Genomic DNA, 27,810 nt, shown 5'->3' on the forward strand with positions numbered 1-27,810 from the left:
TCACAAATCATACAGAATGATTATAGAAATTGATCATCTAGATAATAAATATGTCAAAATCTCATGCTAAATCTATTGGATAATAATGTCGGAAGACATACTTGAATCCATTGAGATTATGTACCTGAGTCTTGTTTTTGCACGTTTGAAATGAGTATTGCAGCCTCAAATCACTCATTGATGGGATGTGAATAATAAATAATTTTTTCTATCTCCTCGTTTAGACTGGGAACCATAACCCTATTTATATCCCTTATTATTTTATTTTATTTATTAACTCATCATTAATAAATAAAATAAAATTGGTCTCTACACATTGCAAAACCCATATAGTCTATATATATAAAGAGATGCTTTAAAGGCTCATCATTAACTTAATTGATCTACTTAGACCAAAAAAATAAAATAGCTTAATGTACAATGTGTTAATATATAGGCTCATAATTACTAAAATATCCAAGAGGGTGCACTCCATCCCATCATCCATACAAATCACTTTATTTTCCACTAATTTACTTTCAACTTTATTTTGAAATTCTTTAAATTTTCTCAAAATTTCTTATTTTCACTTCATAAAAGACACCAATACATACTTAGTGAGAAATTAATTATTGATGAAGGCCACCATGTAGCACATTCATTAATTAATGTTGGTTTTATTGAACCAAAACCATTTAAATAATAAAGGGATATTTGGTTAAAAGGGTTCAAATATTCTTGAAATCAGAAATATGACTTCGTTAAATCATTTCTTTTTTAGAGAAATAGCCTAGTTTAGATATTTTTATCCTTCTTTATTTCCTTTAAAAATATCATTTCCCTCTCATCTCTAGCCCCCATCCCTTCCATTTTTTTTGATACCTAGCTTTCGTCCTCTCTCTAAGTTCATGTTCTCTTTCTTTTTTAGTAAACTCCAAACCCTAAAACAGAGATCATTGGATAAAAAAAATATTAGAGCCTTCTCCATTCAAAAGTTGATTATAACTCAAACTTAACACTTGGATAGCTTTAAAGAGCTTATTGTTGCATGTTTGAGGCACTCATACTACTAATACATCTTATTGTCACTAGTATCTTAGAGAAATATTTTTGATGCATTTTGTGAGAATTTTGTAGATTTTAAGACATTTTTAACCATCAAATCCTTCCTAGGAAATGACAAAGAAAGAAAGCCCAATTAAGGTAGAATATAGAGATTGTGCACCTCTTAACTAAGCAGAACGTCCATAGTGCACTTGCTTGAGCACAATTCTATTTTGTGCACTTTGAAAGCGCAAGGTAAATTGTGCATCCTAGGGGCACCAATTTGAATAGCATACTCAGAGAGGCATACTTTCTTAACACACCTTTGAGTGATTGCTTACATTGCACCTTTAGAAGTGCCATTTACATTATGTAGTTGTGGCACACGATTTGAGTTGTGCCCCATGAGTGTGTTCTTTTGGTGCACTTTGATGACTAAGTGTTTGCCTCTCAAGCACACATTTCAAGTGCGATAAAGAAGATTATGCACCCTACTTAGGCACCTCTACATTTATGCACCCTTTAAGTGTGTTAAACCAGGAAGCACACTTTCTCTACCTCAACCAACAAACTTCCCACATAGTGCTCCTCTTTAGGACCTTAACACTTCCCTCATTTAGGACAAAGTGCACTTATGGCTGCACCGACACCATCAGGTCTTCAACATGGGCGTGAGGCAATTCTAGACAAGGTGTCATTAGAACATTTGGATAGAGAGGATTTTTGCCTATAAAAGAGGGATTATGAATATACAAGTAGAAGGAGATGATGGATAGGGAATATGTTAGATAGTTGTGTTAGAATAGAGCCCTTAAAGGCATGACGTGATGTAACATATTTGGAATTTATTGTTTATTTAATGATATTCTGGTTTCACTTTTATTTATCCTTATTCCATGCATTATACTTTATGAACATTCTTGCTTAACATATTTTGGATTGTACATGACTTTGGTGTATTAGGAGTTGCATGGAAGATCTAAGTCATGGGTTCCTTACAAATAGATGATTTGTTAATAATCAGTTCATGATATAAAGGTTGTAGTACACTACCTCCCAATTAGAAGGATGGTTGGTCTTGACTATTAGGACAGGGTTCCCATGGCGAGTACAGTAGTATGTATGATTACACATTGGACAAAACCTATGATGAATCATAACGTAAGGCTATTGGGCAGTTATGACTTCACCAAGCTACTATACTGTACTATTTCTCAACCTTAAGAAAATATTAAACTTGTGCCTAAGTTTGCAGTGGCTTTGACTTACAACTGATATCCTAAAGTAATCATATAGATTGGATCATTGTTGATGGAGACCAGTAGCATCAAACATTCTCAATAAAGGCACCATGATATTTCATGGACTTTGAGATAGTATTGTCTCCTTTTAGGTGATCTTAAGAGCTTGTAATCATGAAATCTATGGTGTCATAGTAATTCCTTTGATTCCCTTATATGCATAAGAGCATTTTAATAAATGTGCAAGGTTGCACAAAAGTTAATGAATGGTATCTCTATATAGGACTAATTGATTAATCGAAACTTTATTGGATTAATTAATTAATTAGAACCCTTTTTGGATTAGATTAGGTGATCAAAGCCCAAGATGGGTTCAAGTCACTTAAACCCAATAGAGAACCTGTAAATATCCCCTAGGGTTAGAGATTTAGATTTTTAGCCACTTCTCTCTTAAGTCTAGGGAGAAAACCTTAGCTTAGTTTTTTAGTCACCACCCCAAAGATTTCCACCATCTCAATGTCTTGATTTAAGGAGTCATCGAGTAGAAGATCAGTGGTTTGTGAGACTTCCAATTATTAATGTGGTATTTTATTATGCTCTTCAATACAAGGAATTGGTTTGGGAACATTTAAATCTTAGGTATATAACTTTAACTCTAAATCTAAAAAATAGTATGGTTTCTATTGCCATATTATTCAGCTATAATATATCTAGAGAGTCTAGGATGAGACTGCATGTATCCTACGAGATTTAGGACTAGTGAACAGAGTAATCTGGTTTTCGCTATAAGTCATTCTTAGGAGTAGAAGTAATTTAGTTTGGGTTGTAATCTTGCATTCTTTTTTATTTTATATTGTAATCTTTCCTAGTTTTTATGTTTAATGAACTTTCAACCCTTTAATTTCAGTATTCCAATTTCAACTTGCAAATTTACATTTCCAATTCTTTACTAGTTTCAACATGTGTAGGTAGTCTTTACACTCCAAGGGGTGAGAAGAGCTAAGGTTTCCCATTTCCCAAATTTGCTCACCAATGATTTGATTATGCATAATTTAAAAGAATATACCTTCCATCAGTGGTTGAATGACCAAAAGAAGTAACCATGAGAATAATGTTGTATTGGTTGTGAGGGTTGCAAGTCAAGCAACCCTACTTAATTGAAATTATTAATTGATTTAAAAAAAAAAACTATAAGCATTGTGAATTCATATTGCTACTTCATTTGACTTCTAAAGTTGGTTTATAACATTGAAGATGCTAAGAATACAATATGATAACCCACAAATGTCAGTTTCATTAAAAAAAAAAAAGTCCAATATTTTGCAAATTGGATATGTCAAAATATACCATAATGTTAATATACTTGTATTATAATTATAATGCATTTGTATCTTACCTAAATTTTATAACAAAAGTAACAGTTTTACAAAAACATTTATATAACTAATTGACATCCAACATATCATACCGGTGCAGTACTCATACAACATATTGATCGGTCATCACTTTGTCAGTTTGAGTTAAGTTTGAGTTTTTTTTTGGACCGCACCTATATCGATCGGTCATCTTCTTATCAGTTTGAGTTTGAGTTTTTGGGACCGCACCTATATTAATCGGTCATCACCTTATCAATCTGAGTTGAGTTTGAGTTTTTTTGGGATTGCACCTATATCGATCGGTCATCTTCTTATCAGTTTGAGTTTGAGCTTTCGGGACCGCACCTATATCGATCGGTCATCTTTTTATCAGTTTGAGTTTGAGTTTTCGGACGCACCTATATTAATCGGTCATCACCTTGTCAGTCTGAGTTGAGTTTGAGTTTTTTTTTTAGACCGCACCTATATCAATCGATCATTCATTTTCCATGTCAGTTTGAGTTCAGTTAGAGTTTTCGTTCCGTGTTAATTTGAGTTCAGTATGAGTTTTTCAAGACCGCACATATATCGATCAGTCATTCATTTGTCTTGTCAGTTCAGTTTGAGTTAGGGCCGCACCTATATCGATCGGTCATTTTCCCATTAGTTTAAGTTTCGAGACCGCACCTATATTGATCGGTCATTCATTTTTTTTGTCAGTTTGAGTTGAGTTTTTTGGAGTCACACCTATATCAATCAATCATCGTCTTGTCAGTTTGAGTTTGAGTTTTTGGGACCACACCTATATTGATCGGTCATTCATCTTGTCGGTTTGAGATTTCAGTTTTTGGGATCGCACCTATATTGATCGGTCATTGTCCATGTCAGTTTGAGTTTGTGTTTTTTGGAACCGCATCTATATCAATCGTCATTGTCTTATCAGTTGAGTTAAGTCTGTTCGGTCTTGAGCCACACTCTATCCTCTCGATCTTTGAGTTCACGACACATATTTCGGTCATGTTGTTGGGCACCCTACGCCTAACGTTCTCATGTGGTTCATATAGTCGTTCTGTTTGAACGCATTCTTTCCTATACTCTAAGGTGGTTCGACCGTTACTCATCTTTGACATTGACCTACGAGTCACTTTTGGAGACGTGGGTTACTTTTTATTGGCATTGGAAGCACATCACATTATGGCAGGGTAACGTTTCACAGTTTAATGAATCTTTTAAATAAATAAAAGAAAATAAATATAGTAAATTTTGATTTTAAATATCACTAATATGGTATTGAAAATGTTTTATTAATATCCAATTTTGGCAAGTTTTTCCTTTTCAGAAGCAAGCTTCTTAAGGTTATGTTTTGTTTTTAAAAAATTTGAGAGAAAATGTAAAAGAAAGAAAACAAAAAGGAAAAAATATAAGAAAAAAAAATAAGAAAAATAAAAGATAATTTAAATTTAGTAAATTATTTCCATTCATTTTTTCAAACTCATTTTACTTATTTCTCATATTATAATAAAATTAAATAATTTTAAAATATATAAATTTCAAATTAATTTTAATTATATTATATTTTATATTTTTTTATTGTGTAACCAAATATGAAAAAATTATTTTTTAAAACATTTTTTTTTAGTATTTTTAGGAACCAACATAACCTAATTATTTAAAATAAAAGAAAATATGCATAAAAATAGAAAAATAAAAATAATTATTATTAGAGCAATAAAAAGAGAGTAATACGATATTTTCAATAATTGGCGCGCTCGCGCAGAAACCCAAGCCCTACGCCAACTCCCTTGGAGAAATCGCCTGCAAAATCCATAGGGATTTTCTTCTTAGGGTACGTTTTGACTGCTGAAAGGTTCCGGGTTTCTGTTTGTTTCCCGAGAAAGTGGGCAAAAATGGTGTCTTTTTCTTCTTTTCTTTTTTCTGGTTTGTTGAGCAAGGTAGGGGGTATGGTTGTTCTGAAAGTGGGGGAAAGTAAGAGGAATCGAAGTTTTTGTTTTCTTTCTTCCCCATTTTATGTTTTATGTTTGTTTTGGTTGCTGAGAAGGGAAGAATTTTGTGTTGGTTGCTGATAAACCGGAGGAAATGAGGATTAAATGAAGCTGTTCTATTTTTTCTTTTTTCTTTTTTTAACTACTTTTAGTTTCAATGTTTTCGGTTGTTTTGGTTGGTAATCATGTGTGTATTTTCTGTTTGGTTGTCTAGAAAAGGCTGGAAATGAAAAGAAAATTTAGTCTCTTTATTTCATGTCTAGTGTTGTTTTGCTTGCTAAGACAATTAAGGGATTTTTGTTTTCTTGTTCTGGAAATTGAGAAAAGGAAAAGGACCAATGAAGTTTTGTTTTGTTAGTTTTAAGTTTCAGGTTTTCTATTTCTGTTGGTTGAGAGAGTGAATTTTTTTTTTTCCTTTTTCTGTTTGGTTTCCTAGAAATGCATGAAAAGAAGAGAAAATGAAGTTTCTTTATTTCATGCCTTGTGATTGGAGGAAATGAGAAGTTTTCCCAGCATGTTTTATGTTAGCTTTTGGAGATGATCTCAAGGAGATAAAATGAAGCAACTGACTATGATATGTTTTATTCACTTTCAGGATGGCAAATGCAGGGGAAGATTTATCTCAATTTGATATTTCCCAAGAGGTGCAAAATGCTGTCTCAGTTCCTCTTAGTGAGTTCAATCTCTTTCTATTGATGAGCTGAATGATCCTTTTTTTTTTGGTGCATCCAGGAAAAGGACAAGCTTGTGGCAGAAGTAATTCGCTATGTCCTATTTAAGACCCACCAAAATTCAGGGTGCCCAATCAAGAGAGATGAACTTACTCAACTTGTTACTAAGAATTATCGCCAGCGTGCTCTCCCTGCTCTTGTAATCAATGCAGCCAGAGAGAAGCTATCCACCATTTTCGGCTATGAAATGAAGGAGCTTCAACGATCTCGACCTTCATCCACCAATCAGGGTCGCACTTCACAACAGAGTTAAAAGCTTTTCCTCCCACTTAATTTTTTATCGTAACAATTTTGTAGCTTCAACATAGTTTTGTGGACCGGATGTAAGTTGATTTGATTCACATTGTTAATGCATGCTTGAAGTTTGAAGTTGCTCTAGATTCAGTGGGTTTCAATAAATGGGGTTAAATTTGAAACCTATTGTTAAGGAATATCCAATCTCATTTGCTTATACTATTGAATAGGTGAAATCTAAATACTGCAAGTTCTAACCTTCAAAAAAGAATGGATAGCTTCTTGTGAATTGAGATCCATGAATTACTAGTTCTGATGCATGGTTTGGCATGGAAAGCAATCTAGGGAATGGTTGGTTCCCTTGTGCCAAATAATGGGCCTGAGCTCATATAACAGGTTCTTTAGCAATGTTAGACATAGGCTAGTTGCACATGCATCATATATGTAGTCAGTTTTCAGGATATATCTAGTGAAATATAAATGAATTTATGCATAATTATCTATTTGGGGCAGATCTTTGACATGTTGAATTTAGAACAATCAAATTGTACCAGATAACTGACATATGAGTATATAATTTGTATGATATGTCCATAAAAGTCCACCAACATCAAGATCATGATTCATTTCATGCTGATGCACATACTCAGTTGTTGCCAGTGCTGTTGTGGTTCCCCTGAACTGCAACTTCCACTACTGGTGTATTCACTTTCATCCCAAGGCCAGTGTCACCTTAGTAAATCTGTTCTACCCACATCATCTTTACAATGTCGCTGGTCAATGTCAACGTTTCCACCTCGCAGCCAGCCTCTCTACGTCAATTGTTGATAACAAATCTAATTGCCGTCTCCACATAGTACTCTTTCATCTTCTGTTTCACCATTTAAACTAGATTTACCCTGGTAGCAGTTTGTATTCATGAGTATGTAGGTGCATTTAAAAAGTAAAAGAAAATACGCTATGTTCGGAAGTTCTGCATCTAGTAAACTATTTTAAAAAGATCTTTGAAGTGGCGCTGTTAGGAAAATCAATGCCTAAGTATGTAGAACTATGAAAATTTGGCTTCAGTGGCAGGTGTACCTGCATCCCTTCATTTCCAAAGCCCTCTCAATTTGCTCTTCTAAAGAAAAAATCCTGATCTTAATGCCCATCTATTTTTCCTGATGAAAATATGCATTGTTGAATGATAGACCTATCATTTTTTCTTTGCATGATTTTACAGATATATTTATCCCATACATTTTAATGAGCAACCAAAAGGATCAGGTTGTGTGTATGGATATATTAGGTTCCACCATTGGTAATGCTGGACAGGTGCCTGCCCCTTTTTGTGCTTGCTTCTTCTGTTTTGGCTCTAATTATACTCTCATGATGCATTTGTTCCAGGTTTTGCAGATGTAAAATCTTATGTGATCATAAGTCAGCTACCTGCTGATGTGTATCGGAAATATGTTGAGGATGTAAATACAGCACATCTGACTGGATTTACCTTCGTCATTGTTAGTATTGTATATCTTGCTGGAGGGAAAATTGCAGAAGGTATGCTTTCTAATTGATTTTTTTATTTATTTATTTGATAGGTTAATAAGATCATAGTATGCTTTCTAATTGAATTGTTCTGGAATGCTGATCTTTTGGATGGTATTTCTATGTAATATGAATGCCAAGATAGATAGCAATAATTTGGGTTGGAACCATCCTTACTCCGTTCAGCCTGGATGTGTATGTGGTTGGAACCTGAATCTGTTTGGAAATCTGGGCCATCAGCTCAGTGGGTGTTCCGCTTTTCTATAAATTCATTAAGAACGTGTATAAAAATTGAGCAGATGGCTAGGATTTATTTTTCAACTTGAGAATCCCATATGAATTTGAAGGTCAAATTTTCGTTATTATAATACCCTGCTTCTAGTTCTTTACCAACATGACAGAACCTACCACCATTGTGGTGAAAGCATTGCAGATGGTCTTTGGCATCATATGAGGCGGATGGGATTGTATGAAAATGAAGAAAACCATCCTGTCCTTGGAAACATTAAGCAGGCGTTGGAAGCACTTGTCCAGCAAAGGTTAGACCAATTTGATAAGGTGGATTTTATATTTATTATGAGTTCCGAGATTATTCACTTGATGGACCTTAGTTTGCTTAGCCCATAATTGAACTGATCTGTAGGTATTTGCAGAAGGACAAAGTGAATGGTCCTGAGGGCAATACTTTGTTTTACGAGCTTGCTGAAAGAGCTTTAGATGAAGCCATTAGCAAGAAGATTAAAGAGTATATATCACAGGTATTATTTGGAGAATAATAGGTTTATTAATGCTTTTGGTGGGTTTATTTATTTCATGTTTATGTTTCAATTCTACTGGCGGACTGAGTTCCTTTGGGGATGTTAAACCCCATCTCATGCAAAGCTATTCCCATTGTCATCAATTTGGCATTCTGAAGGAATTTTGTGATGGCAGATTGTGCAGAATGATGGTGCCTCGGCAGATGTTGAATAGTGTCTTGCACCTAATTTATGCAGGTATGCTTGATAGTTTTAGTTCATAGCTGAATAGCTTTCACTCTATGTACAAATAATAATTAACAAAAATGAGATGTTTCTGGTGCAGAATGATGTGGTGGCTGATAAATAGTGAGGAGTTGGTTGGATGAGGACATGCTCAACAGAATGGATAGAGCTGCAGCTGAGATGCCCAATTGCCCATTTTTGTTTGATGAGCCTTAAACATCTTTGTTTGGGAATTTTGTGGAATTGTAGTTATTATATATTCCCTAGCGGGACATGTTTACATTTGCCCAAAATTAAATCAGAACCTTGACAGTCTCAACTTGGTGCTAGTCATAGTTCAACCATTGCGACATTCCTTGTAGAATCTTACAAAAGATGAAAAGAAAAGAATTCTGACGAGAAGATATACATCAAATAAATGAAAAGAAAAGAAAAAGAGAATAAATTTCAGAGACAACAAACACTGAACCACTAGAGAGACAATCCTTATGGCATCCCACTGTAACTTTTAAGAACATGGTGCACAATATATGCAGAAACAAGCTTCAGATGAATTGCTTTAGAAACTCTGTAGCTACAAGCCTCCCCCGTGTGTTCACCGACAATTTCAATTCGCTTATCTCTTTATCGATATCCTGCAATATGGGAAGATGCAGTTTGAGAAACTCATCACAAAGATACCAACAGTATCAGAACAAAAAGAAACTGTTAACAAATAACCAACAGGAAACATTCTAGTTTGATACTCAAAGAACCCTATTTTGTATTGCATGCTCTGCAAAAAGGATCACCCAACAATACTTGGATCTCAACTTTGACATCTGAACGGTAAATCACATCAGATTTCATCACATCAAATGGTGAAAGTCTGAGTCAAAATGGGAAAGGAAAATCTAGGGATTAAGTTTTCTGCGCATGTTGGTAATTGAAGAATGAAAGATGTGCATGTTTTAAGGAATGGTGCTTAAGAACCCATGCCCGGATTGCCTAGCATTCTCCAATTCTAATTAAAAGATTAGCAGTACTAAAAATACTAGCAAATAGAGAAATAGTACTGGTCAGAGAGCAAGCATGTGGCCAATTATCTTACGTTCCTGTGGGCCCTGTTTTCCACTGTCATTGTGGTCTGGTTGCTCCTGAGCTCAGTAAATGAGTCTAAGTAGATAGCATGGTAGCTCAATGGAGTTGAGGAGAAACGTGAGGGACACATCCCCTTGGCCTTAGGTGCATTTGGAAGGTAACAAAAAGGAGAATTGTTGAGGGGGAGTCATGGAGGAGCTACAGGTATAAGTTTTAAAGGACCAGTTTCTCAAGCCTTTGTTACTCTGGTCCAAGGATTCTCTTGGGGATGGTGGTCTATTTGTTTGTTCATTTTATTGATTTTATTGATAGATTAGGGTTGACATAAGTTGGTTCTTAATGTCCATTTTATTGTGGGGTGATTGTTTGTTACTTTCTGAATACTAGGGTTTGCTGCCCTTTATGGTGCTTTATTATATTATATATTTGCTTATAAAATAGACACATATGATTCTCCCAACAGACTGTTTCGAGTGAAACCCACAATCTTTTGAAAATAAAAATAGAAAGCAAACATTCCCCAACCAAAAATGCTGGTTGTTTTGATCATCCTCTTAGGAAGGCAAACAATGAAGGAAAATCTGACATAAACCCTACTAATGTGAACCATGACCAAACTTGTAACAACCCACTCTCGACCATGTAAATATTGTTAGTGCTAGGCCCAAAGTGTCATCATAGTTTTAAAATGTGTCTAAAAGGTTAAAAGAGTTCATACATATACAACATCGGAAACTTTTTCCCCTATTCAATGTGAGATATCATAATCACTATCTCCCTAATGTAAACACAACATTCTCGTTGTATCCCATAGGATTATGGGACCAAACAAGCAGATAAAGTTTCACATTGGGATCAGGGATAGACTTTGATACCATTTATAATGACTCATTCCCAACTGTATAAATATTGTCTGCTTCAAGTCCGAAAGACCAATATGACTTTAAAATGAATCTACAAGATTAAAAGTTCATATATATATAATATCAAAAACTTTTTCCCTTATCTAATGTGGGCTATCACAATTGGATATCATTAGTTGAGGATCAAAGATGAGGATATACCAATACTACTTTTCAAACTAGATATGAGCATTATGAGTTTTTGGTGATACCTTTTGGTTTGACTAATGCGATTACTATATTTATAGACTTAATGAATAAGGTATTCAAACCCTATTTGGATTAGTTTATGGTGATTTTTATAGATGATAGTTTGGTTTTACTCAGAGTGGAGAGGTACAAGAGTATCGTTTGAGCATTGTATTGCAGACTATAAGGGATAGGTTGTATGTTAAACTAAAGAAGTGTGAATTTTGGTTATGCAACGTCTCTTTCCTTTGGCATGTGGTAACCACGGATGGCATCTCAATTGACCTTAAAAAGTAGATGTTGTAGCCAATTGGAGGAGACTCTGTACCATGATTAAGATTCAAAATTTTTTGGGACTTGTCGGTTACTACAAGCGGTTTATTGAGGGGTTTTCTAAGATCACCCTACCTTTGACCAAATTGACACAGAAGGGGATTAAGTTTGAGTGGTTTGATAACTATGAGCGTAGCTTCCAATAGTTGAAAAGCAAATTTGTGGCAAATCTTGTTTTGACTATTCCTTTGGGTTTAGGAGGATTTGTAATGTATAGTGATGCCTCCCACCAAGGTTAGGGATTGAGTTTTATGCAGCATGGGAAAGTTGTGACTTATGCTTTTAGAAAGTTAAAATCTTATGAGCGAAACCACCACATCATGATTTAGAGGTAGTTGTAGTGGTCTTTGCTCCTAAGATTTGGAGACATTTCCATTTTGGTGAAACTTGTGAGATATTCATGGATCATGAGAGTTTGAAGTACTTGTTTTCCCAGAAGGAATTAAACATGAGATAGAAGAAATTGATAGAATTACTTAAGGACTGCATTATTCAATATCATCCAAGGAAGCGGAGTGTTGTGGTTGATGCCTTGAGAAAGAAATCAATTGGCTTCTTAGCAACTATAAGTGTTGGTTAGAAGCGATTATTAGGATTTGAGGTGTTTATAGGTCTATATCAAAGTTTTGGACTAAGGAGCTTATGTGGCAAATTTCATAGTACAACTAGACTTAGTTGGGAGAGGGAGAATTAAGACCCTACAAAAGAATGATCCTCAATTAGTGCAACTTATGGAGACAAGGCCTTGAGATTTGGGACAAAACTCTATGTCACAAATGACGGAGACTTAATGAGGGAGCTTTTAGAGGAAGCTCATTGTTCTAGGCTTACGATCCACCTTGGAGAGACGAAGATGTACAAAGATTTGAGACATAATTATTAGTGGTCAAGCATGAAACAAGATATTGCACATTTTGTGGCTAAGTGTTTGGTGTGCCAATAGGCGAAAGCTAAGCATGAACAACCAACACAGTTTGTGCAACCATATTCTATTCCTGAATGGAAGTAGGAACATATTACCATGCATTTTGTGACAAGGCTGCCCAAAACCTTAGGGGATAATGATGCTATTTGGGTAATTGTTGATCAAGTAACAAAGTTTGCTCGTTTTCTACCTATGAAAGCCAATTTCTCCATGGACCGACCAGTTTCTCTTTATGTCTAGGAGATTGTGAGAATGCATGAGGTACCCGTTTCTATGGTATCCAATAGGGATTGTCATTTTACTTTCAAATTTTGGCATAGTTTTTTTTAAAAAAAAAACTCAATATGAAGTTTTAGTACTACTTTCCATCCTTGGATCGATGGCCGGTCAAAGAGAGTAATTCAGGTTTTAGAAGATTGGTTGAGAGCATGTGTTTTGGACTTGAAAGGTAATTGGGATGATTACTTACCTTTGGTAGATTTTGCCTACAATAATAGCTTTCAAACTAGTATTGGGATGACCCCTTCAAGGGGGATGTACGGAAGGAGGTATCAATTATTTGCTTATTGGATGAGGTTAGAGAGAGGAAATTTTTTGGTACTAAACTTGTGTGGTTAACTGTTGAAAAATTTGCTTTAGTTAAAGAAAAATTAAAACCAACTCAAAGTAGACAGAAGAGTTATGTTGATAATCACGGGATGAGATGGAATTTGAGATTGATGACCAAGTGTTCTTAATAGTTTTGCCTATGAAATCTATAATGAGGTTTGGGAGGAAGGAAAAGCTTAGTCCTTAGTTTGTGGGATTGTATGAAATATTAGAAAGAGTAGGCACTTTGGCATATAAAGTGGTCCTACCCCCAAGCTTGTCTAAGACCCATAATGTATTCCACGTATTAGCTTTGAGGAAATATGTTTTTAATCCCTCTCATGTTATAGAGTTAGAGCCTATTCAAATTTCAAAGGATTTGACTTATGAAGAAGTATCCATTCATATGGTAGATATAATGTACACGGTACTATGTCATACTATTATCAAGTTGGTAAAGGTCTAGTGGATCAATCATAAGTATTCAAGAGACTACGTGGGAATTAGAGGAAGAGGTGAGAGAAGCATTCACATCTATTTTGAGCTTTTGGTATGTCAAGTTTAGAAAACTTGTTAAGGATGAGAGGATGTAATGCCCAAACTTGATTTTAGGTGTAAAATGGTCATTTTAAAAATAAAGAAATTAATTAATAACATTAAAAGGGTAGAAAGGCCTTTTCCTAATAATAAAAAACCCTAGGTGTAAATAATAAGTTTTCTTTACTTCTCTATATAGACATCATTCTGCATAAAGACCAAAGAGATAAGAGAATATATAGCTAAAGATTTGAGAGCCTAGAGTTTGAAGATCAGTTTTTCAAGTAATATTCTAACCCTTCGATTAGTATTTTCGATTCATTAAATGGATTTGAGCAACTTAAATGTTCTTTTAAAAATCCAAATTTAGATTAGGCCTAAAATGTATTTAAATTAAATCATTTGAAATATATGGACATAGATTGGATTTTTCTTGGAGATAGGGAATTCCAACCATTATATATATATCATGGTTGAAGTGATGAAAGTTTTGAAGTGGACTGGAACCACTGTGAGGAAGAAAAAAAACATTGTGTGATGATTGTAGGAAAAGAAAATAAATAAAAGAAAAAAAAATGATTGTGTGGTTTTGCGTGTGATGATGGTAGATGGCAGGAAAAACAGGAAAAAAAAAAAAAAAAAAACAAAAAAGAAAGAAAGGAGTGTGTGCATGTGATCACTGTAGGCAATGATTGGAGAAAAAAAAAATGGGAAAGAGAAGAAGGAATGGAGTACATGAATAGGAAAGTGAAAAAAATATATGTATTAAAAATGGAAGGAGGCATACGACGGCTGGTAAGATGTGAAGTGCAGTGCATGGCTGTGGTAGTGAAAATTTGTCAGCATACAAAGCCTAACAAATTTGCAGGATTTCTTGGAATATGCCTGAATCTTTAGACAAGAAAACTGAGGATAAGCAACAATAAAATTTTGAATCCAAACTTTAGTTTCTTCAAAATTCGAATTTTATTTTTTCATTAATGGTCCATTTGATGAAGTTGAGACCATAATGGACAAATCTACACCAATAATTCTTTGTTCATTTGTGGAGAAAATTGATGAAAAGAAAGGAAAAAAATCTCTCAGTCGTGTTTCAAAAAAGGAAGAAGAAAGAGAGACACATACAAAGAAATAAAATTCATCTCAACCAAGTGGCAGATCAGCCACAATGATGACTTCTAGCAGGAGGTGATAACTAGTAGCCTCTACCAGTGACATGGTGATTTGAAGTGGATTAGTGAAGCAAAGGATGGAATGAGGGATTCAGGAAAATCTGTTATTTGTGAGTGGATATTTATATTAATGGATCAGTGAAGACAAATGTATTTTTGTATATAAGATGGGGCATAAAGAACCATACCCTGCCTGAACCTGGCCCGGTTTTTAGAAAACCACCATAATCCCATCCACACCCTGATTGAATTCTTCATATTTGGGACGGGCTAGGCCAGGTTACCCAAAAATCTGGTTCATTGTCATTGCAAGGCAAAACTTTTTGAGGCATCCTTAGCATCCAGAATAGTGTATGAGCACGAAACCTGAGATTGCAAGAGAAGTTGGGAGTGTGGAAGGTGGTTAAACATTTAATTTCATGCTAACACGTTCTCACTAGGCTTCTTCTTGCTCGATCAAGAGGGTACCTTTAACAATCAGTGGGGGAGTTGCCTAAAGATATTTCTATCACACCTAGGGTAAAACTCATCTACTACACTTTCCTTGATGATGCATAGTTCTATCTATATACCCAGTTGATCCATGCTTACTAGAGTTCGGAGCCAGAACCCAACATGAACTTGTGCTTGTAGGTGAGCTAAGCCAGCCTACCACCAAGTTCACAATATTGTTTGAAGACCCCAATAGGGCAGCTAGAATTGGGTGCCATCAAGCTGATAATAGTCAGAAACTGCCTGAGTTCATGTCACTGATTTAAAGGGAGTTGGGGCCACTGGATTTCATGGAACACATTGTATCATTGCATTTTCCACTAGAAAGGTCAGCTAGCCGTCCATTTAATGTTATCTTGTTAATCTATGAGCTCGTAATTCACTCAGCTCTCATTCTGAAAACCCTATTCAGAATGACAAGGATTGGGACTAAAGAGTCTCACACCACCTTCTTAGAATTGTCCAAGAATTCCCCATTTGTAAGACCCTTGAGGGGCTTCTGCCACACCTGCCAACCAACCCCATCTTAGTTCTCAGCCTGCTTCCCTTTCCATTCGAATTTGGCTATCTACAAGATCGACTTCCTCTCATACTAAGAACCCCATATGGACAATGTGAAAGATAAAGCCCTTTGCTTTGAATTTCAACCTTTTATTTATTTATTATCCAAGTCCAAAGGACCAGAAACTGAAGACTATAGCAATGTACTCCGAACCCTAGATCTCAAATTAAATTCAAGAGGATTACAAGGACTTTAGAATCAATTTGTATTAAAGTTAGCTAAATATTGGCAGACTGCACCATCATCTGGGCAGTCTATATGGGCATCATAGTGACAAATTTTAGAAGTCAGGGATCATTACATGTAAAAAGACAGTTTAGATTTCAGGGATTAATTGCGAAAAGATAGTGAAAAAGAGAGGGAGGAAATCAACTATCCAGTGATTATGCAAGAATAATGGGAATAGCTCTGGTAAAAATAATCTAGAATGAAATTGAGACCCAAAAAAGAAAACACAGTTAAAATGAAGGAAGTATATTGAATCAAATTGGCTAAAGAAATTTTGAAATTTTAGTTTCTTTTCTTATTTTTAAAACTGATAAAATATGGTTGTCTACTTAGTAAAAATTAAGTATCTACTCATCAAAAAACAATTTACAAGTTGCTAGATCTGTAATTATGTGCATATCAAATAGAAATCAAATTACAAAAGGAAGACATACCAGAGCCACCTAATAAATATAAGTTAGGAAAAGAAAATGGTAAAAAAAAATTCATTAGAGAACTTGCCTCCATAAATTGCACGATAAAATCAATAAGCTTGTGTTTTTGCATATCCTCACAGTGATAGTTTGTTATAAGAAAGCTAATGTCATAACCCTGCAAAGTGAACCACCAGAGAAACAAATGAAACTAAGCAAAAATTTGCAAACAGGAAACTGTTCTAAGTAGTAAAGAAAGAATTCAAGAGCTATGACTTATCAAAAATGGAATTCAAGTGATATGACCTATATTATAATCCAGATATTGATGTACAAGATCATTAATCAATAATATCAAACAAATAAAAAAAAACACCAGAATAAAGAATGGGTAACAAACAAACTCTTGCACATGATAGCTAACACAAGATGCAAAAAGAAATTCATCCCAGGTTCAGGTGTTCAAGTCAGGTGATGTTCTAGAAGACCGAGCTTTAATCACTAAAGAGATTTTGGGGTTCTTTTCCCCAGTTTTACTTGGCCAAGGTTGAGCATGATTAGTATCAAGAGAAAGGATTGGAGAACCATTTCTTGTGGTGTGAGGTGTCCAGACTTACTTCTGACCAAATCATGCACAACAAAGCTATCCGAATCAAAATACATTATACTCATTATTGGCCCATGCCAGCATTGTAATAACCCAAAACTTCCAGCACATACATCTTTTTTTCCTCAGAATGTTTTGGTAAAAAGGTCCTTCTAAAGGCAAATTACCACCAATCACTCTGAGAATCAGGAATTTAAAGTGCATGTTCTATGCCAACTCATGGAGATGAGACCATACATACCTGCACTGGTTTTCTCCTCAATACTTGAAATGCTTCTGCCCTCATTGACAAAAATCTAAGAAATTTCTTAGTTAATATATTTTCTAGTTCATCAGCCTGCTTTACCTATACAACCAAAAAAGACATACATATAAGGAGACAGCCGCATGGCAATTCAATAGAATAATGATTTTATATTACTATGAATTCTTCAATACGAAAGATGGTATGCAATCCTAATGATAAGGAAAAGAAAATGACCACAAATGATCTATTATCTGCCAAAATGCTGTTTTTGAGCCAAGTTCCAGTTCAATTGCAAGCTAAGAAGCCAATTCTGAAACAGTTTCGGCCAAGGTAGGGTGAAATGGTTTCAGTGGTAAACGCATATGAACCCATATTTGACATTCAGCAATAATTTTCTAGTGTAATAGAAAGTTATTCTAGAAGGTGTCTAAGCTTTGTGCCTTGAGCTTTGCCTTGAGGGGAAATACAAGGGATAAAGCCTCCACTTTCAGCCCTTGTAGCATAAATTGTTGGAAGCCTGCATTAAAATGTTATGCTCATAGGATGCATACATGACTTCAAATAACATTTTGTGCTTGAAAAAGAGATTTATGAGAAATCCATCAAGGGATTTACATAATAATGATTTGAGTCCAAAAAAGGCTCAGGAAAATACTTACTCCCTCCTTCCTATTCTTTGATGCCCATATTGGGATTGTACATGTGAGGAAGAGAATTCTTTTAAAAATAAATACACAATTTAAGGACTATATGTGACAATGACCGAACTCAAAAAATGCCCCAGATAAATACTCTTCCTCCCTCCTTGAAATCAATTGGAAGAGGTTAACAGTATCTTGCTTAGAATACCCAATCTTTGATTCCTATATTAAGATTGTACAAGTCAGGAAGGGAAATGTCATCAATTTCAGAGTTTTGGTAGATCAAACATTGCTTTGATAGATCAAGCTAGCACAGAAGAGGTAGCAACAGCAGTTTTGCTCCAAACACCCAATCTTTAAAACCCATATTAAGACTGTACAAGTCAGGAAGGGATTTGCCATCAAATTTAGAGTTTTGATGGACCAAATGAGCAAGTACAGTTTTGGTAGATCAACCTGCACACTAGAAGAATTGAAGGGTTTTATGTGGTAATGATGCAGTATGTGATAAAAATGCCCCATCCATCCCTTCTTTTAATTGGCGGTATACAGTTTTGGTAGATCAAAGCTGCATAATAAAGAAGAAATCAATTGGCAGCTTACATTTTTGGCGGATCAAACTTCCATGATAGAAGAAAAAGAGAAGAGCCTTACATTATCATGATACTTTGTATGATAATAAATACTCCCTCCTTCACATCAGTTAGAAGATGATCAACCAAACTCTAACTCCATATTAAGATTGTATAAGTCAACAACTTGAAAATTGTGGAGGATATGGAGAAAAGTGAGATGCTGCCCACAGGAATTTTTGGAGGATCTAGCTTATGAGTTAGATTGCAGGAGAGTTAACCCCTCCATTGATGGTACTTGGGAATGCTGGTGGGCGCTCAATCCAAGCCCCTTTGGTGTGGGAGTCAGTAGAAGACAATGTTTTTAAGTACTTTGAAGGCTTAGGTGCTAACCTCAAGTACCTTCTTAAGCCTCAATACAATGTACTTGAGGCTTAAGCCTCATCTTACTGAGGTGCACAATCCTGAGGCTCAAGCCTTGAAGCTGTTGAGGCTTAAGCCTTAGATATTTATGGCTTTTTATGAATATGGGCCTTCTTGGGCCTCAATATCCAATGGATTTTAATGTTTTTGAGCTTTTGGTATCCTATTTTATAAGTTTTGGGTCCTAGGCTTGACTCTTGGGTTAATTTTTAAAAAGTAGGGCTTAATTAGATTCTGTTAACCCTTCAAAAAGAGGAACAAAAAGAAAGAAAGAAAAAGAGATTTAGAGGAAAAAAGAAGAGTTCTTGGCTATCAGGTGTTAGGTTTTTGATTTTGGAGGAGAGCTAATTTGCTGCTGGAGTTGCTTAATTAGCTGGTTTGGGGTTGCTATACTGCCCCTTACTACCAATGCTTTCCTTGAAGCCTGAACTTCTACCGCTACAATTGTTGGATGAAGAATAAGAATGGGCAAGCATTAATATTGCTAGAGAGGATGCTAAAGAGAATAATAGAGCAATAATGTGATGATTCCTTAGATTTACCAAAATAAAAAATAAAAATGTGATGATTCCTTAGATGCTCCCACCAGTGATAACAGTGATGTTGAAGAATGAAGACTAATTCGATAGAACCATGACTTTGGATTTTGAAAGATAGAGGAACTAAATTAGAAATTATTACGACAAACAAAGGAAATTCTTATTATAAATTCTATGGTTTTCTAATTGCTCTATTTTTATGTGATTTTATTAAAAGTTTATCCTTTTTTTTGTTTGTTTTTTCCCCCTTTGAGGCTGATGTCTCATTACACTTTGCTTCCTTTGAGAAAAACACTTCAAGATCACTCTTAAACTTTTAAAACACCAATTGAAGAAAGATTTCGGAAAAGGCTAACCTCCTAGAAATGCCAATATCTCTCCAAGGGAGAAGTGCTCATTTTGTTGAAAAGCACTCTATCTAGGCCTACCAATCTATTTCTTAAGGGCTTTTGTAACACCTCATAAGGATAGGATTAGGCTAGAAAGAATTCAAAGAGATTTTTTATGTGGTGGAGGTCTTCCTAAAAGGAAAATTCATCTTTTACAGTGACTGATTGTTTGTTGTGGAAAGTCCATAGGGGGTTTGGGCATGAGGAGCCTTTGATCAACTTACCAAGGCATTATTAGGAAAGTGGTTGTGCAGATTTGCCTATGAGTGTGACAGCTTTTGGAGAGAGGGTGATTGTGGATCTTGACAGCTTTTGGTGGCTTGTTTGTTTGTAATGTACCTTGAAATTAATTTTCAAATGCATAATAGCAGATCTTTTATGAGCTTGAAGGGGTGCCAACCAAGTTTTTTTTCTGATAGGTTTTCAAAGTGATGCATTGCTTATGAAATTCACATGTTTTGTGTGCTCAAGATATTACATATATGATCTGCATGCTGCAAATTTGACCTAGAAGAGAAAAAAAAAAAAAAAATTATAGACTCGGATGAACCAAAAATGAAAATGCCCCACAATTACATATTCTTACTCAATAGAACCAAGTGAATTACCAAAAACTAAAAGCATCACACCAATTAAGCTTCATAGAATTGTAAACAAATATAAATAAGTGATAACCTACACAGATAGTTTGATATGCAGTTGATTTTATCATATACACTAGATGGAAACATTTACACTGATGTTCTTGAAGTAATATATTTGATCTACAAGCAACAAGAGACATAAGAAGCATCCAAATATAGTTATCAGGTTTTACCTTGAGGCTTATTCGCAGTGAATTGATAGATGTTTCTATCAAGCATTTTTCAGCTTCATTCCGACAAATCAAAACCTGAAATGATAATTTCAAAAATAAAAATACAATCCTTGAAATGCAAGTGACATCCATAGTTTAGATGTAAAAGAACACAAAACAATGTACAACATTTATAGGTTCAAGAATCCATTGCTATCAATTTTCAAAAGAATAAGTGTAATCAACCATAAAATTCAAATAGCAAGTGAAAGAGAGAGATGGATAGAGCCATGAACAGAATATTTTCTTCTTATTCCTTCCCAAACATGATCTTCACTTCGTTTACCATGGTTTCTATATCACTATTCTGGAAACAATGGGTTCAAACTTCTGATTGCAACAGCCATTTTCATCTAAAATACAAGCTTTCAGAAAAAGAGAACCAAAAAAAAACAGCAAAAAGCTAAAGCAAAGAAGTGATATTAATCAGACCATTTATGAAATTGCATGTAATATGGCATGTAAAACTCCCAGAGGAAAGTGGCTGATACAATCAGAAGTTTGAACCCATTGTTTCCAGAATAATGATATAGAAACCATGGTAAACGAAGTGAAGATCATGTTTGGGAAGGAATAAGAAGAAAAGATTCACAGCCAATGCTTATGAGTATGCCAAAACTTGGATAGCTGATACAACTTTGTAGATTTTTATATTAAATCCCTTACAAATGGAAAATGTTTCCGTCTATATGTGTCTTTTTGTGTGTGGTAATCAACTTCCTGCAAACCTTAACATCAATATAAAATACAAAGCAACAACCAGAAAGTTAACCCAGCGTGATTAAGAAACAACATGAAATGTAATAGCAGCAGAGATACAGATTGGAAAATTCTTTGACAATTGATGAAAATGGTATTATGAATGATGAGATCAAATTGGTGGCATTTTCAGGAAGGATGAAATTAAAGACAAAACTTAAAGCAATATTCTTATTGAAAAAGTAATTTCCAATTTTCCCCATGAACTTATTGACAAACTGAAACCTAGGAAGCTTGGCCCTGTGAAGTTGGAAAGAGTGATTCTAATGCTAACATGGTGGAGTTGACTGATGATCTCCATAACAGTCCTAAGCTTAATATATATGAATTGCTCAACTTCTATGAGTTTAATGATGACTTTGTTATCATGTAGCATAGACCAAGTAACTCATTGAGAGGCCTAGAAATGATCTGGGCTAGTACTTGCTTGGTTGGAAAGAAAAGAGACCAGAGTAAAGTGAATCAATGCAAGAAAAAAAGCTATTGTTTCCAATTATTTCATCAGGCCTCAGCACTAGTCTTAACAGTCAATAAGAACGCTTTTCAGTATTCGATTGGTGAATGGAAACAAACAAATCTGCAGAAGCTTAGAAACACTAGGAATTGCATTGATGTTATTACAAAACTTCAAAGAAAAATGCAAAAATTTTCTGTTAGATCTGATATAAAGAAGATGGTTCTTACTGGATTTAGCAGAACTTCTGGACTTGTCCTGAAAAATACAAAGAGGATAAAATATGAAGATTATCCCAGTGGAACATTTCATGTAAATGGAAGTGATGCTGGAGTAAATAAACAAAGTATACTAATAGGTCATGAAACAAATATGGTGCATAAAGAAAACATGCCTACAATGTCCAATATAGGATGATTCTGATTATAAACATGTATGGGACAGGAAAATAAATGAAATGAGAACTTATGCACATTCAGCGTGGTGCCTAACAGTTGCAATTTTTATCAAGCATCCACAAAATACCTTTGTGCTTTCACTTAAAGTTATTACAATAAATTCTGATACTAATAGTTGCAAATTTACCAGTGTATCCAAGCAAATGCAGTAAGGTAGTATCACTATACTTTACAAATGTGTGCTCATGCACGCACACACACAATGGGTATAGCTGAAGGTAAAGATGATATAAGATTGGTGAATCAAGTAAAACTGACAAAGAAATATATCATGCACGCACAAAAAGGAAAAGGGAATCATCTGTGCATACATCTCCAAAGAATAAAGGGAGAATCAATATCTTAGAATCTGATAATCGCTTAGGAGGTCAAAGAAGGAGTTTTTGAAGTAGCTTATTTTTGTCAGATCATTTGATTAAAACAGATTGCCCTGATGACGAAAATGTACCAGTTGGAATCCCTATTTTTCAAAAGCCTTCAATGATTGGGAGGTGGAGGAGGCAGAAAGATTCTTGGAGCGGCTTCATGGGAAGAGAGTGCGGAAATGTGGATGATATGGTGTTTTGGACCGAAACAAAGAGTGGAAAGTTCTTGGTCAAGTCCCTCTACCTTGCTCTAGAAGCGGGCTGCCCTTCTTTGTTTCCTTCTAGCTGCATTTGGAATGTGTGGGTGCAGCCCAAGATTAGCTTTTTTGCGTGGGAGGCTAAGTGGGGCAAAGCCTTAACCCTAGATCTTATTCAGAAAAGAGGATGGGCCTTGGCAAATAGATGTTTTATGTGCCTTGAGAAAGAGGAGACCATAGACCATCTTCTTCTACATTGTACAAAAACAAGGGTCTTATGGGATTTGCTTTTTAATTTGTTTGGGGTGTCATGGGTGCCGCCTTCATCAATTAGAGAGACTCTCCTTAGTTGGCATGGTTCTTTTGTGGGCAAAAAGCGCAAGAAGGTGTGGAGAACAACTCCTCTTTACATTTTTTGGACGGTTTGGAAGGCAAGAAATAGATTGACCTTTAAGGATGATGTGTTGTCAATCCAGAGACTCAAATACTCTTTTGTTCTTTCTCTTTGGTAAGAGGCCAAGTTGTTTATAGTCGATTGCCCTCTAACTATAGTTAGTTTTATTGATTGGTTGGGTTCTAACTAAGGTTGTTTGTTGGGCCAGCTGGGTGTTTTTCTTCTTTTTTGGCCATTTTGGCGGTGGGTGTATAAGTATTGTATACCTTGAGTCGCTTTTTTGGCACCTCTTTTTATAGTAGATCTTTTCTTACCTATCAAAAAAAAAAAAGGAAAAAGAAAAAATCCTGTCAAGGTAGATATGTATATAAGACTTTAAACTTTTCAAGGAAAACTAGAGTTTTAAAATTTGACAGCATGACTATACCGTACAGGGTCAGTCTTGGTTAGACAGTAAGGTTATGAGGAAATGCCATCATCACTTGAAAAACAGACTAGAATTATTTATGTAACCGTCAGTGACTTGGATAAGCTCAATAAATTTAGAGAAGACGACATTTCCCAAATTCCCAATCTGAAGTTATTAGATTTTTCCACTTCTTCCTCATTCCATATTACCTTAAATATCCAATGATAAAATAGCATAAGCTCCATCATATTTCTTGACAATATGTACAACTTAAATGTGATCATCAGCTCACCATATATCTATGATATAAATATAAATACATACTAAGGTTTGCCCTTGAGGCCAGCTCAAGTGGTAAAGGGTTCAAAGGATTTGTGACGATGGTTCCAGTTTCAAGTCCCAATGGAGACAAAAAATTTACCTAAAAAATTCAATTTAATTGGCGTTTGGTTCGTAATTCAAAAGGGTTGGACAACAATGAAAGGAATTGTGTTTGGTTTTGATAAATGGCCATAATTGAACTAATTTTTGCATAGGTTTCCTTTCATAGTGGAGGAGCTTCAGTCATATTCTGATCAGATTATTGTATTTTGTGGAGAGGACCCCTCACCCTTCTCTTGTACTTTTTATCAATGTATATTATATCTTTGTTTCTAATCAAAAAAAAAAAAAAATACCCCAAAAAAAAAAAAACATATACCAGGGTTTGTAAAGTAAAAACAATTTTAGCATTTTAATATGGTGATACATACTACTTTAAGGAATAAAGTTTCCTCAGACAAAAAAAAATCTGTGACTTTACCACTTCTAGCTAAAGATTCAAGCTTTTAACGTGTGATCAAAATTTTGTGATGATGATTGTTCTGGGGCTGGTATTATATGTAAATGATATAGAAATGGAATCTATCCAGTACTCATGGACTAAGATTCCAACAGAGTCACTTAATTTTCATTGTACCATCACCAGGATTTAATTATGATAGCACAATCACCAGGATTTAATTATCATTGCACTATCACACGGAACCCTTGTTGAAAGCCGAAACCAGTCAACCGCTACAGTTCATAGCAGGTCATACATTTAAAAGCTACAAGCTTAAATTATGCAAACTGAAAATATAGTAATGTCTAAATCTAAGAGAAAACAGAGATGGAAAATAAATAAATAAATAAATAAAAAGAAAATCAAACAAAGATGATGTTTTCAACTAGTTTTCTATCTACCAGATTGTATAAGGAATATAGGACACTTCCACCCAAGAAATTTTTTAAGCAATGCAAAAAATAGATACCATATGCATTTTTATAAAAAAAATTCTCTTCCGATGTGAGAGCATATTCACTTTCTCTTTCTATGACATATTCAAGAGTTAAAAAGGAAAGCAGAATTCTATAATGAGCAAAAGAAGAAAGGAACACAAGCATAAAAGGAAAAAAGATCCTTCTGGAACCAATGAACATACTTTAGTTCAACCTCTGGTTTGTTATGCCTTTCAACTTCTTGACAAGGGAAGTTCTGCAACCAACACATGGAAACTTGGCAAGTTAGAAAACAGTTAGACATCATAATCATGCTTAAGTAGAATGGTTGAGCGAAGAAAAAAAATCCAAGGCCTAGAACAATAATTCAAGGGGAAATTCTCATGAAGCAAGGGAAAACGACAAGCTTGATCATATTGACAATCATGAGCAACCACAAATAAGAAAACTAACTAGTTGGACATAAAGAAGATCCACCCAGCAACACCTTGTCAAGACATTTTGTTGCAATCTTAATCTTATGTGTTGGTACCAAAAGCATCACAGTAGATTTTTAAGGGTTAGCATGGTTGTGGAAAGGAACAAGAATGGCATTCTATATTCATTATAGAATACTTCAAAGTTTATGGAATGGAAAAAAACCCAGACAGGACCAACCTCCAAACATTATAGATAAGCACAAACCAATATAGAAATAGACAGACAGAAAGATAAAATCTCAAAATTTTGACCAACAACCCAAATAAACCATGAATCGGTGGTGCTCATGCAGAATTTCATAAGTTAACAAGCAACTGAATGGACAGACAAAAATCTACTACCAACTTGTACAAATAAAAATTTATTCACTTTTTGAAATTATTAGCCAATCATGCACACATTCAATTTTTATTTTTTTTTTGAAAAAAATAAAAATAAAAACACACACGCACACGCACACAAACGCCATGAATTGAAAAACGGATTATGTCAAGTCCCTGTACTCCTAATCAACCACTATATTCAATTCAAGATATGCAATCAAAATCTGATGTCTGATAAAATTACAGATACAGCATACCTGCAGGCACATGGCAGCTTCAAGAGTGTTCCGTATGCAAGTGAAATACAATCGAGATGTGTTTGCCTGAAAATATTAAAAAACTGAGTAACTTACTGGTAAGGGGGCAGAAAAAGAACTCTACGCACTGAGCAGCCAAACCCAAAACTACAACAAAATTGAACATAAAATTTTGCAACCACAATTGAAAATTTTACATATTCAAATTTATCCAGTACCCCATGGCATTTGCTGCCAAATGAATTGAACAAACAAACCAACCAAAAGTAAACACCAAAGTTCCTAACCCTCGGTTTGATTGCTGAGAAAACTAAACAAATCCTAAATCCAATGTTTGGTTGATCAATGAAAAATAAAAATGACCTTATTAATGACAAAAATTTTGTATGATACATTTGTCAGTCAATCACATGTTTAGGAGCTTTCATTTCTTTTCCTACATCATAAAAGAAATTATCTAAATAAACCATGATGAATTCAAAGGTTTTCATAGCTTGTAAGATCCCGCAAAATGACAAATTAAGAACCCTAAATCACATTAAGGAGAAAAATTGCAGGAAAAAAAAAAACGAAGCTTTGAAACTTTAAATTTTGGACAGAATATAGATCCGGATAACAAAATGACGCTAGTACATGTGAGTAGGGGAATTGAGGTGAGTGTTGTAACTTCCGGAAACACAAGAACCAAACAGACAAAAGAAATTTTATTTCCGTAATTTCGGATCAAGCAAAGAAGAATGAATAGGACATAGGGGTTACCATGGATCAGGATGGCTGCTGCGGAAAAGTGGAGGTGGAGATGAAAAGGAACCACTTCAGGACCCAGTTCTCCTCCTATGCCACCATGGATCTGGATGGTGGAAACCTAGACGCTATGACGCCTGCTGGGGAAACTGTAGGTGGCCCAACTGTGATGGTGATGGTGATGCAGATGAACCACTTCCCCTCCTCGCCCAACCAGGGAATAGGCCCTGAAAATAAACTTCAAAATTTTAAAATATTTTTTTGAAAATAATCAAATCATAAATAGGGAAGAAAAAGAATTCAGATAGAATAAATTCGAGTCACGTTTTTCATGTTTTTTTCCAAATACGATTTTTGTAAAATTAATAAATAAATAAAAATAATAACTTGGTGTTTAGATATTCAATTGTTAGTAGTGGATAAGTCTTTATTTGTTCTAGGTTTTTTAAAATAATTTTTAAGAATTTTCAAAATTATTATATAATGTTTTATAAAATAATTTTTTTTTTAAATCTAAAATATTTTTTAACTTATTTTTAAATATGTTTTAAAAATAATTTTTATATTTAGTGTTTTATTTTTAATCGTTTTACATGTTTGTAAAATTATTTATTAATACGAAACTATATGAAATAATTAAAATATGTTTCTTAAAAATAACATGTTTTCTATTATTAAGAATAGAAAATAAAAAATAGTTTTTGGTTGTGAAACATGTTTCCTAAATTATATGTTTTGAATAACAAAATATTGTTTTTTAAAACAGTTATCAAACAATTCCTTAATTTCTAGAATTTTTGGTCAAATTGACCTTATACTCAAACAAAATATATTGTCATGAGGCAAATTAAGTCAAATTTTTAGTTTTTAAAAATAAAAATAAAAATAAAATTTTTTTACATGTTTGATGGTAGTTTT

General features: G+C 34.5%; 2 protein-coding genes across 3 annotated transcripts; one reads left to right on the forward strand and one right to left on the reverse strand.

Moving 5' to 3' along the window:
- Nucleotides 1-5,382: 5,382 nt before the first annotated feature.
- Nucleotides 5,383-9,416, forward strand: LOC117914685 (melanoma-associated antigen 8). 2 transcript variants are annotated; one of them, XM_034830127.1, is made up of 8 exons: nt 5,383-5,465; nt 6,218-6,266; nt 6,355-6,601; nt 7,974-8,126; nt 8,497-8,653; nt 8,758-8,872; nt 9,048-9,109; nt 9,198-9,416. In XM_034830127.1, exons 2-7 carry the CDS (start codon nt 6,219-6,221, stop codon nt 9,084-9,086), a joined length of 759 nt encoding a protein of 252 aa, XP_034686018.1. In that variant the 5' UTR covers nt 5,383-5,465; nt 6,218; the 3' UTR covers nt 9,087-9,109; nt 9,198-9,416. The 2 variants fall into 2 exon arrangements, with proteins under 2 accessions (XP_034686018.1, XP_034686020.1); XM_034830129.1 differs by having other exon boundaries at nt 8,548-8,653.
- LOC117914686 (actin-related protein 2/3 complex subunit 4) lies at nt 9,404-27,131 on the reverse strand. The gene is made up of 8 exons (XM_034830130.1): nt 26,908-27,131; nt 26,149-26,214; nt 25,292-25,344; nt 22,236-22,263; nt 20,754-20,828; nt 17,367-17,471; nt 16,607-16,696; nt 9,404-9,732 (listed from the first exon to the last, which is right to left on the reverse strand). The coding sequence occupies exons 1-8, from the start codon at nt 26,908-26,910 to the stop codon at nt 9,643-9,645; spliced, it is 510 nt and encodes a 169-aa protein (XP_034686021.1). The 5' UTR covers nt 26,911-27,131; the 3' UTR covers nt 9,404-9,642.
- Nucleotides 27,132-27,810: the final 679 nt, after the last annotated feature.

This window comes from Vitis riparia, chromosome 5 (assembly GCF_004353265.1).
Source record: "Vitis riparia cultivar Riparia Gloire de Montpellier isolate 1030 chromosome 5, EGFV_Vit.rip_1.0, whole genome shotgun sequence".
NCBI lineage: Eukaryota > Viridiplantae > Streptophyta > Magnoliopsida > Vitales > Vitaceae > Vitis > Vitis riparia.

Excerpts from the sequence above, each read along its gene's own strand:
- LOC117914686 (XM_034830130.1), bottom strand. Across the intron at positions 22,264-25,291 it reads AAACCAGAGGTTGAACTAAA|GACAAGTCCAGAAGTTCTGC; the intron begins GTATGTTCATTG and ends TGTATTTTTCAG. Across the intron at positions 9,733-16,606 it reads TTATCGTGCAATTTATGGAG|GATATCGATAAAGAGATAAG; the intron begins GCAAGTTCTCTA and ends CCCATATTGCAG.
- LOC117914685 (XM_034830127.1), top strand. The coding sequence starts at position 6,219 with ATGGCAAATGCAGGGGAAGATTTATCTCAATTTGATATTTCCCAAGAG. Across the intron at positions 8,654-8,757 it reads GAAGCACTTGTCCAGCAAAG|GTATTTGCAGAAGGACAAAG; the intron begins GTTAGACCAATT and ends ACTGATCTGTAG. Across the intron at positions 8,873-9,047 it reads TTAAAGAGTATATATCACAG|ATTGTGCAGAATGATGGTGC; the intron begins GTATTATTTGGA and ends TTGTGATGGCAG.